Source organism: Vulpes vulpes, chromosome 3 (assembly GCF_048418805.1).
Source record: "Vulpes vulpes isolate BD-2025 chromosome 3, VulVul3, whole genome shotgun sequence".
NCBI classification, from domain to species: domain Eukaryota; kingdom Metazoa; phylum Chordata; class Mammalia; order Carnivora; family Canidae; genus Vulpes; species Vulpes vulpes.
Window position 1 is genome coordinate 8687596 of NC_132782.1, and position 17191 is coordinate 8704786.

The 17191-nt window shown below is 33.0% G+C and overlaps 1 protein-coding gene across 4 annotated transcripts in view; it reads right to left on the reverse strand.

Annotated features, from left to right (window-relative positions):
* Positions 1 to 17191, reverse strand: part of KCNH7 (potassium voltage-gated channel subfamily H member 7) — a 471528-nt gene that overhangs the window by 42589 nt on the left and 411748 nt on the right. For 3 of the 4 annotated variants that reach the window (XM_025994147.2, XM_072751747.1, XM_072751746.1), the window contains 2 exons: positions 16658 to 17057; positions 7566 to 7765 (listed from right to left, as the gene is read on the reverse strand). In XM_025994147.2, the coding sequence (XP_025849932.1) occupies positions 7566 to 7765; positions 16658 to 17057 (600 nt within the window). Of the gene's footprint in view, positions 1 to 7561; positions 7766 to 16657; positions 17058 to 17191 lie in introns of all 4 variants that reach the window. The other variant, XR_012000301.1, reaches the window with a different exon arrangement.

Consider the following 17191-nt stretch of genomic DNA (forward strand, 5'->3'; position numbering starts at 1 on the left):
CAGCAAAGATAGGTACACCAACTGTATCTGACAATTTAATGTATAAACAAGGTGGTATTTTAAATCAATAGAAAAAGAATGACTTATTTATATTCTAGAAGTATTATTTTCTATTCACATAAAGAAAATCATTCACAAGACTACATTTCAAACAGAATACAGAATTTTCGTTCTAATCATGTAACAGAATTTATAAGAAAATCTGGGAAACTACTTGTATAATCCATAGTTTTAGTAGGACCTTTGAAAATCAGGACAGGACCTCTGAATTATATAAGAAAAGTTGACTAATTGGACCATATCTTAAAAAAAAAAAAAACTTTTAAATGCAAAAGATTTTTTTTTTTAAATCAAAACCAACACATTGAAAAGAGATTGGAAACAAACTGCAATATAGATGACAAAGCATTAGGATCTGTAATTCACAAATTTTTCTTATAAAATGATAAGAAAAAGATGATGAAAAACTATACAAAAATGCTATATATAGATATATAGGTAATTCATAGGGGAAACAACCCGATTAACCATACCTGCTTTGTTATAATGCTCTGACCTCACTGCTTGGTGTCTGCTGTTCAACACTAAGCACCGATCATAGGTAAAGCAGAGAAAATTAGAGTTAGATTCTGGGCTAAAGCCCCTGTCTTAGAAAACACAACTAATGCTCCAATTTCCTCATATTCATACATAATGATTCACAATTAGAACAGGTGAGGGATAGAAATGGAACAGTATGATTCTGATACAATAATTACACCTATGTGGAGTGAGTCTTTGACTTATCTTCCCACTCTGGTAGGTGTTTCTAGCTACTGATCTCTTTTAGTTAGCATTTTGATCTGAGAAGATTATCAGTGGAGTGGGAAAAGATGAATTAACATAGCTCCAGAGTATTAAAACGTACCATCTGAGGTGCCTGACTCCTGAATAAAAAAGTCCTTATTCCTAAGTTGAGTATAGAATTCTACTAGGGGGGTGACCCACTTGATCAATAGGAGTCCAAGTTGCAAACAAAAAAGAGACTTTTTTTTTTTAGGAATATCTGCTATGAAAGAGGCAATGATTATTTTTTTTCCATTCATGCTCATCCTCATGGATAGCAATACGTCTAAACCAAGAAAAACAAAATATATGTAAATTCCCTGAATACCGTGGCCTTTAGGCTATTAAGAGCAATTGGACTAGATGAACTTACTTTTGCTTATTTTCACCCTTAAAAAGTGATTTAAAAAACTCTGACATATTGGGTGGAATATTTACATATCCATTTCAATATGAATTCCCATACCCCTGTAATGTCTCAAATAATTCTTCCACTAAAGTAATACTGGATTTTTCTTTTGAGAGAAATTGCAAATGGTTTGATTTCATTAAGTTTGATAATGCTGAGTTACTCTAATAGTTGAATTAAAAGGACCTTAAAGTCATGTTTACAAAGAATAGTTTAAAACGGAATTTTGGTGTCTTGATGCTTTTCCATATTTTAATTATTGATTAAACCTGTGTTGAATATTAAGTGATCCTAAATTGAGTTTAAATTTCTCCTGTGTTTCTAAGACTCCAAAGAAAATATTTGAAAAGACATCACTTTCTCCAGCATGAGAAATTGCCCTCTAGAGTCTGGTTTGAAAGTACCATTATTCTAAGGAGTTAAAAAAATAATAATTTGAGGCATCATTTCCACTATCCTCCTACTGGAAGAGGAACATTATTAATGAATGGAGAAACTGTAGTATGTTCATTGCTCAGTGTGGTGTTTCTGCAATGACTGTTTTTCATGTGTAAAGCCTGAGGCCATGGCTGTCATTTCTCTCGGCTCAGGAACCACTAAAGACAAGATTTTACTGTTAAGAACTCCCTTTGCACAGAAGCAGCATGATGCCAGCTGTAAATAAGTCCTTCTTGATAATGGTTGGAGACCAGGATGAAGTGACCATAATCATTTGTGAAACATGATTGAGCACATACCATTTGTGACCTGAAAATACCAGATGTCTGTCTTAAGCCTGATATTGTTCATGTCAGGGGGTTCCAGATGGTATTTATTGTTCTCTCTGGTATTTTTGAGACTTTAGAGTGGATACCTTGGTGAAAATAGGAAGGACGTGGGCCTTGTTCTTTCGTAAGCACCTGTTGTTCAGGTACTGGCTATAGTAGGCAAGTATGTGTGCTAGTAGGAAATTTCTTGACAATTCAAAATTTTACCACTTACATAATTTTTGTAGAGCCAGGCAGTTCCTGTTAACTAATCAGCATGCCTCTGAAAATATCTTTTAAAGTACATTGTAGACAAGTATTTTAATTCAACTCTTAAGGTAACTAGGTATTTCTTTATAAAAAACTAAAAGATGTCACCAGTCCTAAGGATCATTATCATTTAAATTCAGGTTTTGCCCTATTTTTAAATGTGTGGATTGATTTGCTAGGCTGTGTAGAGAAGCTGCATGCTTTTCAAAATTTGGCGATATTTTCAATGCTTTTTGCACACTGCTGATTTTGAACCTGTGCTTTTTTGTTAAAATACTATTAGCCAAACAAAAAATATCTATGCAAATTACACAGGTTTGCCTACGTAAAAATTGTGTTGTGCTATTGATATCTTTCAATGTAAGTGATCTTATTTTCCGAAGAATTCTTAGAAATAGAATCCTTGCTTACTAGAGGAACAAATATGAGGGCACCATGTTTTTTAATCATTTTATTAAGCTTTATGACTAATGAATCAAAGGTTTTTCATTAACCATATTTATCAATTTGACTATGTAAAGGATCATTAGGAACAGTTAAGGGGGAATAAAAACAATATGGTGAAGATAAGCTGTACATTTTTAATGAAGTTTAATGACACAAGGATTGTTTTTACATGAGTTGCTGACTGAAAGACCCATCGCTGCCTTTCACTATGGTGTATCAAAATGGTCCATGAGTGGAGGAGATTTGAATGTAAAGGTCTGGCATAGATGAAGTCATTTCAGTAAGCACACAGAATGGATATAACAAAGTTTTTGTTGGCATAGAGTTAGACTGTGGATGCAGATACAATCAATGCTAGTTAAGTAGATAGTAGTTAGTAGTAAGTAGTAGTAGGTGGGTAGTAGCTAGTAGCTAAGGTCAGTAGTTAGTTAGCAAAGGGTACTCTGATGGGTAGCAAAGGAGCTTTGGAAAAGAGCCTTGGAAGGAAAGGAAATCAGATTTTCACTAACATGGTTCTTAGACAACACATCAACTCCAGGGAGTAAGAATTTCTTTAGACAATATGCCATTATTTATTAGTTTTCTTTCCATTTTGATTGGCATTGTTTGTTGGGGCCATTATAAGTGAATTCTTTGTCAGAGAGTTCTACTGTGATTCTAAACATTTTTAGCCTAAGATATTGACTCTTAATTGAAATCTTGAAAAATTCTCCCCCTCTTTAATTTTCTCCTATCTTATACCTCCTCCCTTCTGAGGACCTGATGTACTATCTGCTTAACCAAAGAGACTGGACCATATCGTGTTAGTGCCATTGAGTTTTCTTCTTTATTCCTCAAAGCCAGTGCCTCTACCCTTTCTTTTTTCATTCCTGCCTGTCTTTAGGGAAAATGTGTCTATCTACCCTGCTGAAACATTCATTCCTCTTCCTATGTTTTTAGTCCAACTCCTTTCTATGGCTGTTTCTCAAAATTTTCTCCATTAATACCCCTCTCCAAAAAGAGGTCAGTTGCTCCCTTTCTTCCTAAAATAAATTTTAAAAAGTTGTTTCTGCACCACTTGCCTAATTCTTCCTTGAGCTTCCCCCCCATGAGTCTTTATTTCTGAACCAGTTTTTACCTGAAATGATCCCCTTCTGTTCTCTGCCATCAACAATTCATCATCAAAGAAAAGTAGAAGCCCACTATGGAAAGCAAAAGAGTAGGCAGCAGATAGCTTAGAATCTCCATCCTTCAACTGGAAAAACTTCCATAACTTCCATAATTACTGTTCTATACATTTGGCATGTTTGAGTTCTGGTACTTTAAAACATTTGACAATGACAAGTGAATGAAATTGCAGAGAGGTTAAGTGACTTGTCCAAGATTCGTGGCAAATTGTAGAGCTAATGTTTTGGTCTTCTGAATTCCTATTTCTGATTTGTTTTATATTATTAGGCATTACAAGGGGGACATTTTTAGGCTAAGAAATAAAACTCTTCATTAAATGTTTATAAAGTTTTTTTTCCCATGTCAATATGATTTTAGATTCTGAATCAGTTTTTGTATAAATGATTTATTTCTCTCAATCCAGAATGATGTATAGAGCATGGCTATTAGTGGTCTTCTTCATTCAAGCCAGGCTCTTTTATGTAGTATGAAGAAACTCGCCTCTACACTGACATGGAAGATGATTTTCAGTTCTTGCCAATGTTGTAACTAAAATCAATGTTGAATAATGTCAGAGAGTTTGAGACTGGGTCAGAGGACAGCTTTGATTGGGGCAAATTTCTTGAGATACTTTCAGTCTTAATCTGAGAAAGTATCTTCTTTTCCTAACTAGTCAAATTTGGGGGAGAAGATGGGAACAGTTTTCCAGAATTTACCTGTAGATATTTTTGAGATAATTTTCACTATACCTAAGCCTACCATCTGGTACAAAAGAACACTTTCTTTCCTCTAACTTAATTATCCTAACCCTTTTCCTTTTGTACTCTCTACCATTTTATTTGATTAAAAGGGAGCCCATAAATGTCCCCAGAATTCTTTAGGTTCTGGAACATTCTGGCGATAGCTATTTCACAGAAAGCAAAATATCCAGGAATAAGAAATATGGCTGCATATTTTAGTCGATTATTTCCTATGTTTGGGGGATCAATCAAGCAATTAAATGTTTTGGATTATGAAAAATAATTTTGAGTCAATTAATACAGTGTGATTGGAAAATCTATACCCCATTTTGACATGGCTGAACAGTAAAAAAATTACCTGAAATGTTTCATGAGAAATTATACTTAAGTTTATACTTAAATGAAATAATGTGAAATGCTGATGCAAAAATACAACAGTTTAGTGTACTTTTATGTATCACAATACATAAATTTAAATTATTACTAATTACTATTTAGTTAATAATAAAGTAATAAGACACAGGGATCATAACAATGTGGTTTTGGAGGTAAAAAATCCACTTTGATTTCTTCTTCTTTTTTTTTAAATCTCTCAATAGTCTAAGAGTACAGTTGTTTTTCTCTAACTTTGTTTTGTACATCGTGCTTAATAAACAAGCATCTTCCATTTGCTGAGTTTTCAGTAATCTTGCACTTTGATTTTTTACTCACTTTGTAGTCACAAGATGAGAAATGTAGACACTGTGTACAAACAAGAAGTTCGTGCAAAGTCAAGCTCTCAAAACCACATGCAAGACTCAGTGGCACATGGTTTAGAGCTCACACACTCCAGGATCATGTAATACAGGCATGCAGATGAGAGGAAAGAAAAGCACCTACATCATGAAAATAGAGGATGATGAAAGAGAATGACATTTTCTTTATGACAATTATCTAATGCAAACCGTATACCCATAACCTTTACCAGAGTGGAGGAAGGAGCAGATAAGTGCCTTTTTGTGGGGAGGGGGAAACTGTATATAAATATTACTAGAGGTCAAGTTGTTGTTAAAGTTAAGGACTTCTAATCTGAACTTGGCCTCTTCAGGTTATCTTCCCCAGTTCCTTGCTTTGTATTTCCTCTGCTATATCATGCAATAAAGATCAGAACTAACATTGGAAATCATTTAACAAGCTCTAAACCTGACAGATAACAAGGGTATTCTCCACAATTTACACGAGAATTAAATTGGATATAAATACCTCCTGTTCTTACCGGTGGGTGTTGTGATTCCATGTATTAAGGTGTGAAGCAGACAGGAAAGAGATAAATCTTTCATAAGTACATTGTAAATAGGCAAGTGGTATATAAACCATATTCATAGGTAATAGAGTCAAACAATGAAAGGTAAATAGTTGTCAAAAAATAGGCTTTATCACGAAAATGTCACAAAACTAGTTATATGGAGAGGGGATGTACAATAAATGTTTATTACTGTTATGGAAATAATCTGGCGGTATGGAACAACAAAATTGAGTGACACGTGTTTTGATTAAAAATTCTTGACACTGCTTCAGCCAACCCAGCATTAGAGAATCCCCGATAGTTTCTGAATGCTGATATCTTTGTTCAACAATAATACAGATGGAAATACATAAAGTGATCAATTTGTACGTGCTTTCTTATGAGATTAAGGTGTTGTCTTAGTGATATCAATTTATCAAATTAATTTTCTCAAGTAACTTTGGAATAATTAGAAATAACTCATGGAATTCAGTTATGCTTTTATATAAAATGTGCTAATTGATTAGCTTTTCAAATTAAAATATTTATAATGGCATGTCCTTACTTCTCAAATAGATCACATGCAGCTTTGATAAACTTATCCTATATGGCTTTCAAAGTGGGCAATGTTTGTAATGTCTTCTGTCCTTTGACTTCTAATTTTGAACCTTTGCTTTTCTATTAAGATATTACTGTTCAAACAAAAAATGTCTATTTAAATTGGATAGGCTCACTTGTGCAAAAAGTATATTATGCTGTTCATGTCATTAAATGTGAGTAGTTTTATTTTCTGAAGAATTCTTATAAACTGTGTCTTTGTCCAGTGGAGTAGTTGCTAGATGGGAAGTCATCATATTTTTAATCTTTCTTAATAGGTCTGTGATATGCCATAGAATTTGGATGTGTCACATAATTATCTTTAGGAATCCGTCTCTATAGCTAAACAGATCAAACGAATGTGTGTAATCCACCTAACAATAAAAAGAGCTCTTTAGACCATGGGCATGTTATTAACTGTATTGATTTTTAAGCATTGATAGAGGTGGGAAGAATTATGAAAAGTTATCGTTGATGTTGAATTTGCTTAAAAGTTATGAAGAAATCCATATTTCCCCCTTGAAAGGAAAGATGCATTAAACCAGGTACAGTGAAAGGGGACATAGTTAATTATTGTAAATATAGAAAATTTTTTCCTTAGAAGACACATGAAACTTCCTATCATTAAATGTTTATGGCATGCTTAAGTTCCCTAACCTCTCCCACAAATCCTCAAAGTGTCCTGTTTTTGTTTTCTTGTTTTTTAAAGGAATGTTAACTTTGGATTTCTGTTTGGGGGTATCATGGTTGTTGTTGCTGTTTACTTGTCAAATCTTAACACACATGGGTCCAACTGTCTTTTGGGGTGCTGGCAGCTAGGACATGTGGTGAAAGCCCAAATCCTATGTTAGCAATGTTCTCTCTAACTGGAAATGGGAACTCTACCACACACAGTTATATCAGTTTGCATCATGTTATAATGCCTTTGCCACACAATATAACTAGATATAGCACCATGCAATGCCATGAATTGAGAATGAGAGACTATCTCCAGGGGAGAAAATAAACATCCGAGAGGAAAACAAAAGCAAGGGGTTCAAAGCTGGTGAGACTAGCTTTCCCATTTGGACTGTAGCTATAATGCCTGAGGTACTTCCATTTTGGAAAACAGAAATACATACCATGTTCATGTCAATGCCATTGGTGTACGTCCATGCGTGCTGGAAATATTCTTCAAGCCGTTGCCTCAGGGGGTTGGGGATTTGGTGAAAGCGAATGAACTCTTTTACTCGAAGCATCTGCATGTGGTACCTGGCAGTTCCCGAGTATAGCCTTTGGATAATTGCAGATACATTCCCAAAAATGCTTGCATACATTAGTGCTGGATTGGATAAAAAACAAAGTTATGGGGGAAGACTGCACTTGGGCATTATTATATCTTGTCAGAATCTCAACTATGTAGACTTTTTATTATCTCAATCCAGTTGTAAGGCCCATGGAGAGAAAAATAAGCTAAGCCGATCCTGTTGTAAATTTTATAATTTTGATGACAAATCTGGAGGGGAAAAGTGTCCAAATTCACCATGGATTCTAAATTAAAATATAAACTAAGATTGTTTACAGTATCAGCCTATAATCTGGAGTAATGACTAGAGATAAAAATGCCTTTAGAATAAACCCTTTGCTTTGTAATGTAATAAGGATATATGTCACAGGGTTATCACAGATATGTTTTCTGGAAAGGGAGTTAAAAAGTTAATTTTTAAATTCGGACATCTATGCCTCTTGGTCTCAAACCTAACCTTTTACTATTAAAAATCTATTATAAATCTTAAGATTATTTTGAATACTTTGGTTTTGCTAAGGAATGATAAATTGTTTTAAGGAACTCATAATTTCCTTAGAGTATTTAGTTGTATACAATTTTTTAATCTATTAAAATTCATTTTTACAGTATTTCTACACAAGAAACAGATATCCCTGGCTTAGAATATAAAGATATAATTTTATTTTTGTAGAAAAAAACCAGAATACATCTTTTTCTTTCATCTGTGAGAAGAAAGAAACTGCCAAGACAATCCTAGCTATACATTTCAGTATTTAGGTTGAGTACCCTTGTAAGTGATTTCTGGGCTAAATCTGTATGATTTAACATAAGTTTTTTGAGTATCTTCTCTTTCCTTTTATGTTTGTATTTGGTTTCTAGTAATTCTAAAAAAAAGTGCTATATTCTGAACATAAAGTCAAATCATGATGCACGATCTGTATTTTGATCTTTGAGCGTGTGCCAGCATCTTAGAGAGAAGGTAGCGTATGTTTAAGACACTGGAACAGCACTATGCCACGCAGGTGGTAAAAAATGAACAGCTTACAGTGTTTGATTCAACTGTGTTCAACTAACACATTCCTCCCACCCCGACCCCAACACACTTTACAAACCATTACTTCTATAAACCACTTAATCATTTTTGAAGTAGATTTTAGCCAGATTCAGGCTAAGTATTTTAAAACAATTTATCTTCTTGGTCATTTGCTTTCTTTTCCACCTTATCTTTGTCTCTGGGCTAGCATGGTTCCTTGTTTATCATAGATATCCCAAGTAAGAGAATGTCACAAAGAAAGGAGTGGCCTTTTATTTTTATGTATTTAAAGGGGGCGGGGGATCCCTGGGTGGCGCAGCGGTTTGGCGCCTGCCTTTGGCCCAGGGCGCGATCCTGGAGACCCGGGATCGAATCCCACGTCAGGCTCCCGGTGCATGGAGCCTGCTTCTCCCTCTGCCTGTGTCTCTGCCTCTCTCTCTCTCTCTCTGTATGACTATCATAAATAAATACTAAAAAAAAAAATTAAAAAAAAAATAAGGGGTGGAAGTTGGAGAGATCTGTAGTGAGCCTGAATTGGGATGTGTGAAAGAATAATTCTCAGCAAGGTAGACAAGCTATCTAGGTTGGTTCTTCCATAGGAAAAACACTTGAGCCTAATTTGAGTAAATGAACAGTTGATTAAAAAGACAGTTAGCAATAGTTGCCTAAAACCAATTCTTGTGACTCCAAGAGATTCATGTGAAAAATGTATTTTACTCTTCACTATTCTATAATGTTGGAAATATTTATACAGGTTGCTATGTCTCCAAAGTATCTATCATTTTTTTTTCAGGAAATAGTTTAGTTAGTACAGAGTAAGTTCACTTGATTTAATCAGAGGGCATATAATCAATGCTAGTTATTTTACCTAAACCACATAATTACTTGGAGAAGAGTCAGGGAAAACCTTATTTTGTTTGTAATGAATACTATGGTTTCATTTTCATGGTGTGGTTTTATCTCCACACTGCCATAAAAATGAACCAAAACATTAGTTTGGGTCATAAAAATATATTTCCACTTGTTGAGAAGATGGCAAAATCTAGATTATAAGCATATTGTTGAATACATGAATAATATGTATTTCTCTTAGTAAATTCTATGTGATGGTTTTATAAATTATAATGAAAGCATGAATTATTTTTTTTTCTAATTTTTTAGGAGCAACAGGAGCTAAAGACTGTAAGCAAGAGAGAAGCACAACATAATCATATTCTTTATACATCATTTAATAAATGCCTATCAAATGGCATAAAATATGAGTCAAAAGCAAGATGGCAGACTGTACATAAGGACATTTCTCTCTTTAACTCAATATTTTACTTAGCTTTCCTCAACAGGGAGTTCTAATTTTATCAATGGTTTGTTTTATATTTAGATATTACAGAAATAAAGCAGGTATATCTTAAAACTTCCTTCAGCACACCACACCCCAAATCTGATATGCTAACCAAACTAATGACTTTAGTTGGTCATTAGACATTAGCTGGAATGTGCTGATAGAACAAATGCACTTGTTTTCTAGTTATTACACAGTTTTACAAAGTTTTAACTTAAGAAATTAGATGTTATAAGGGTATAATTTACGTATAATAAAATAAATCCATTTTAATTATATGCATCAATTAATTCTGACAAATGTATATGCTTGCTATAAACACAATCAAAGTACAGAACATTCCCATCACCCTAAAAGTTTCCCTTGTGTTCACTGGCTGCCTACCCTTACTTCAGAACCTAGACAACAACCAAGCTCCAATGTATGTCATTATAGTAGTTTGCATTTCCTAGGTTTTCATATACATGGAATCATAATGTATACATTCATTTGCGTCTGATTTCTTTTGTTGTACATGTCTTTGAAATTAATTCTGTTGTTGTATGTATTAGTAATTTGTTCTTTTTTTATCACTCTACTTTGCATCACATGGCTCTACTAGTTTGTCTCTTCTGTTGACAGAAATCTCACTGTTTCTAGTTTTTGGCTATTATGAATAAAACCGCCATGAGCATTTGTGATGAGTCTTCATGTGGGCACATATTTCCATTTCCCTTTAAACAGGAGTGGAAGTGTGTGGTACATATAACTTTATAAGAAGCTGCTAGACTGTTCCTCAAACTTGTGTCAGTTTATACTCCCTCCAGCAATAAATGACAATATCAATTGTTTCCAACTGCTATTGCCAGTCTTTAATTTTACATGCCACTTGTAGCGGGCATGTAATATCTCATTAGAGTTTTAATTTACATCTCCTGATGACTAATGACATCTTTTCCTGCACTTATTGGCCACTCATATAGCTCCTTTTTGAAATGTCTGTTTAAATCTTTTGGTCATTTTTAAATTGAGTTGTCTTTTATTATAGAATTGCAAGAGATTCTTGATAAATTCTGGATACAATTTTTTTAAGGTCTAAGTATTGAGAATATTTTCTTCTAGTCTATCATTTGCCTATTTCTTTTCTTAACAGTGTCTTTTGAAAAACTAAAGTTACTAATTTTGATGAAATCCAACTTATTACTTTTTATTTTATGGCTCCGGATTTTTTTGTTTCAGTTTTGGTAATTTGTATCATTCAAAGAACTTTCGTATCACATTTAAATTGCCATACTTACTATGATAAAGTAATTCATAATGTTATTTTATTATTAATATCTTTGTAATGGGTAGTAATAGCTCTCCTTTCAATAAGATATTGGTAACATGTCTTCTGTCTCATCAGTCTAATTGGAAGTTTATCAATTTTATTGGTCTTTTTTTTTTTATTGGTCTTTTAAAAAGCCAGAATATACTCCCATTAATCTTCTCTAATGTTTCTTTGATTTCTATTTTATTAACTTTTGCTCTTATCTCTGCTATTTCTTCTACTTATATGTTTAGTTTAGTTGTCTTAATATAGAAATTTAAATCTTTGATTTTAGACTTTTCTTTTTTAAATAAAATATTGGGCAGCCCTAGTGGCTCAGCGGTTTAGCGCCACCTTTGGCCCAGGGCGTGATCCTGGAGACCCCTGATCCAGTCCCACATGAGGCTCCCTGCATGGAGCCTGCTTCTCCCTCTGCCTGTGTCTCTGCCTCTCTCTCTCTCTCTCTCTCTCTCTCTCCATCTCTCTCTCATTCTCTGTCTCTCATGAATAAATAAATAAAATCTTTGAAAAAATGCTAAATAAAAATACTTATCCCTAAAATGGGACGCCTGGGTGGCTCATTGGTTGAGCATCTGCCTTCAGCTCAGGGCATGATCCCAGGGTCCTGGGATTGAGTCCCACATCAGGCTCCCTGCAGGGAGCCTGCTTCTGTCTCTGCCTCTCTCATGTCTCTCATGAATAAATAAATAAAATCTTAAAAAAAAATACTTAAAACTACACATTTCTCTCTTTAGCTGTCTCTTGCACATTTTGGCACATTTTACTTTCATTTTCGTTCAGTTAAACTATTTTCTAATTTTCCATGTGATTTTCTTCTTTGAACCATAGGTTATTTGGAAGTGTGCCACCTACTTTCGTTCCAAATACATATCACTCTTTTCTTTCCTTTTCTCTTCTTCTCTTAATTTCCTTTTTCCTTTCCTTTCCTTTCCTTTCCTTTCCTTTCCTTTCCTTTCCTTTCCTTTCCTTTCCTTTCCTTTCCTTCCTTTTTTTCCTTTTCCTTTTCCTTTTCCTTTTCCTTTCCTTTTCTCTCTCCTTTTCTCTCCCTCTCAGGATAATTTCCAGTTTCTCTTGTGGTTAGAGACATACTCTGTATGATTCAGTACTTTTAAATTTGCTAAAATTTCTTTTTGGTTCAGCATATGACCTGTCTTGAGGATTTGATTTGTAGTGCAGCAGATGGTCTATCGTGCTGAATGTCCCACATACACTAGAAAAGAATGTGTATTCTGCTGGTATTCTATAATTGCCAATGTCATGTTAATTGATAGTATTGTTCAAATCTTTCATATCTTTTCTGATTTTCTGTCTTCTTATTCTATAAAACACAGAGGGAAAAGTGTTAATTGCTAATTGTAACTGTAGATTTGTCTTGTGAATTTGTCTATTTCTCCATTAGGTTCTATCAGTTTTTGTTTAATGTAATTGCTTTGTAATTGGGTATCTACATGCTTAGGACTGTGGTGTCTACTTTGTCTCTGGTAATAGTCTTTGTTTTTAAGCCTTCTTTGAAATCAATACTGCTCCTCACATTTTCTCATAATTAGTGATTGTATATACATCTTTTTCCATCTTTTTCTTTTACCTATGTCTTTATATTTTAAGTGTGTTTCTTTAGATAGCATATGATTGAGCCTTTTAAAAAAAATAGCCTGACAATTCTGGAAGCTTAATGAGAGTTTAGCTCACTTACATTTAATGGAATTGTTAATGTGGCTGTGTTAAATCTACCATCTTGCTGTTTGTTTTCTATGTGTTCCATTTCTCTTATTTTCTATTTTTTGGTTTTATCATTTTTATTATTCTATTTCATCTTCTCTATTGGTTTGTTAACTGTGCTGTAGGAGTTACAGTATGCATTTTTAATTTATCACTCTGTACCTTAAATAATATAATACCTCTTCATGTATAATGTAGGAATCTTATATAAGATTTTATAATTCTTACTTAAATATACTTTCATTCTCCCTTCCTGTTTTGTACTATTATTGTAACATTTTAAATTCTACATATGTTATAAAATTTAAAATATATTCTCCTAATTTTTGCTTTAAAAATTATTTTTGAAGACATTTAAAAATGAGAAAATATCTTTTAAATTTACCTGCATATTAACCTTTTCTAGTGTTCTTCATTTGTTTTTCTGGATCCAAATTTTCATCTTAATAATATTTTCTATTTACCTGGAGAGCTTTCTAATTTCTTGTACTTTGCTCATGATGAATTATGTCAGGTTTTGTTTGTCACCTTTGAAGGATAGATTAATTGAACCAATATTTCTGTGTTGGCAGAATTTGTTTTTTCTTTAGCACTTTAAAGATTTTATTACATTGTCTTAATGGTTTGCATTGTTTCTAATAAGAATTATGTTCTCAACCTGATGCTTTCCCTCCGTACATGATGTATCCTATTTTTTTCCCTTCCAGTTACTTTTAAGACTTTTTCTTCTTATCACTAGTTTTCAGTAATTTAAGTATGGTGTGCTTGTGTGTGTATGTATTTGTGTGTGTTTTTAACAAGTTTGGGATTCACTAAGCTTCTTGGATCTGTGGTTTACAGCTTTTTATCAATTTTGGAAAGATTTCAGCCATTAAAATTTCTTTTTCTAGTTCCCTTCCCCATTTTCTGGGAGTCCATATACACATTTGTTAAAGTGCTACATATTATCTGCTAGTTTCATCATTTCTGTCAATTCTGGTTCTGGGCTTTTATTTGTTTTATTAAGATATAATTGACATACAAAATTATATTAGCTTTGGAAGTACAACATGGTGACTTGATATTTGTATACAGTCAGAAATGTAGTAATCATAATAAGTATAGTTAATTTCCATTACCACAGAGGCACAGGATATTTTTTTCTTGTGATGAGAACTTTTAAGATTTACTCTTTTAGCAACTTACAAATATACAATACAGTATTATTAACTGTAGTTACCATACATTACATTACATCACTATTTATTTATTAAATAATAATTTATTAAAAAAAAAACCGCATCTACAGACATTTGAGTTGTTTCCAGTTAGTTAGATGGTATCTTTTAATGTTTGATTTTTAGTTTTCTTGAGTTATATTGTAAGAGAGATGATAGATTGATCTTTTATTCTATTTGGCTTCAAAGTTTTCTTTTAGAATGAAGATTGGTTTTAAAGAAGTTTAGGGATGATGAGAGAGTTCAACATGATAACTAGATGATATAAACTATACCTAGTATTAGTATATAGACACTATTTTACATTATATTTTAGATATTGTATTTTATTTTTGGCTTAAAACAGATCACTCAGATCTAAGGAGTATGTACTTAGTGTAGAAATATAACTAAACAAAAATAACCAAATCATTTTCTAACACAGTTGGATCTCAATGGAAATACCACGTTAGATGCATCCATATACATCAAATGGCTTTGTGCATTTTGGGAGCATTTTTATTATTAAGTTTTGAGTTGTAATTTGACTTTTTTTCTTTATTTTAGCATAATAGGTCATGATAGAACTCTCTAGGAATACCTTTAATTTTTTTCTTATGTGACATGGAGCTCTACATAATTCCCTTTTGAAAGTTATAGAACCAAGTCTATTATTCAAATAAAGTATATCATGTGGGATGTGGTTGTATCTTACTCTACTCAATTAACTAGAGTGTCTTCTCTTTTTCTAAAAGATGAAAAATATCTGTAGAAAACAAGTATTTTCCTTAAAGAATCAAAAGAAATAGCCTGTGCTATATTTGAGAAAGAAGGGAAGGAGGAGAAATGGAAGGAAGAAAGAAGGAAGGAGAAAACACTGCCAATTATCATGATTTAGGGATTAGAGACTGGATATAGACCAAATAAAGAACTGAGTTTTCTTTGATTTAAAATAATTCACATGATGAACAGTACTGTTTTTAATGTAATCCTCACAAGTGATGAGGATTTCTAAGTGGTGAGCAGGTTAGAAAACTCTTGCAAATTCTGTTTCAATATGCAAGTCTGTTTTATTCATTAAAAGCATATATACATATTTTTTCTATACATATGTTTAAATAATTAGGAACAAACTTTAAAAAATTTCTTTGTTTGTTACTTCACTAAAATTGATAATCACTGTAAGGTATTTACTAGCAGCTGTAGTCATAGTGTGGTTGGCACTGTTTGAGATAGTCGGTCTTCCTAGAATGAGTTTTTCTGTTTCCCAGTAGGTCCCTCTTCCATTTCCTTCTGGGTGCGAGGCTACTTCTGTGTTTATAGCCCAGACTTAGCCTGAATCTGTAGAATATCTTAAGGGTTATTTGAATATATTGCTATTTACCTACATAAATCTTACCTAAATAAAAATACTAAGGTATATATAAGAAAAGTAAAATTTAAATACAATGAACAATAAACAGGGTGAATTGATTTAATTTTCACAAATAAAACTTATCTAAGTACACTTCATTAATCAATATGTTAACATTTAAAATCAACTCTGGATCTATTTTCAGATTTGTACACCATCTAGGGATAATGCCCTTTTCTAAGCTTTAAAATTTCATTATGCTTTTGTCAATTGCTGCTCGGTATCTCAGCAGTTATCTTTAGTGACTCTATAGTATGATTTTTAAAAACATTAAAACATCTTTAGGTTAATGCAGAAATTTTTGTTTCTTATTCCAAAAATATACCTCTTAATGATGCTCATGTCATCACCACATTGCAAGGTAAAGAGCAATCACTTAAGCTTTGGCATAATGTCATAGGGAAAGGAATTTTTAATCAATAAGTAAGTAGTGAAAAATACATATATATATTTATCTGTGTATATATCTGTCTGTAAATACAGATATATATAAGAAATATATGTATTTATTACTTCTATATTTTTATATAGAAATATATTTTTCTATTAAGAAATATATATATTTCTATTTATCTAGTAATGTAAACTAATCTTTCCCGTTCTAATTCGGCCTCAACTTAAAACAGAAAATAACCATTGGTAACAAATTGCAGACACTTTTACAGCAGCAATAGTGAACTGCAAGTCTCAATTCTGGAATTCTAAAATCCATGTAACTCCAGTTTTATATTTGTAGTTTTTCTGAGGTGCTAAAAGTCCTTTTGGTATCTCCCCTCACAGTGAGAATTAGGTTTGATAGAATATAATACCCATATATGTAATTCCATGATCTCTCCAGTTTTCTATATTTTTTTCTTTGCCTGATTCTGAATGTTCTACAGATACCAATTTTAAGATATTTTACCCTAATAGAAAACAAAAGAGAAATCTACTTACAGCCGATCAACATGACACAGATTGAAAAGATTTTCTCCGAATTGGTGTTAGGAGACACGTTCCCAAATCCTACACTGGTTAAACTGCTGAAGGTAAAATAAAGTGCTGTGACGTATTTGTCTTTAATGGATGGTCCAGAACTTGAGTCACTGTCATTGTAACGTTTCCCAATTTGTTGTCCCAACGAATCCAACCATCCAATTTTGTCAGTCAGGTAGGGCCTTTCTACATTTCCAATTGCATACCAAATGCAAGCCAGCCAGTGAGCTATCAGGGCAAATATGCACATTAAGAGCATTAGAACAGCAGCTCCATATTCTGAATATCGATCAAGTTTCCGGGCCACTCGCACAAGACGAAGGAGTCGAGCTGTCTTCAGAAGACCAATTAATGTTGTTGTCTGTGGAAATAAATGTGTATGGTCAGAAACAGTTGGCAAACAATTCAGTGTGTGTTCCTGTGAAGCAAAGTAGGAGGAAACAGGTTAAAACAATATGGTAGCATTGAGGATGAATGCAAATTTGGATTAAGGTT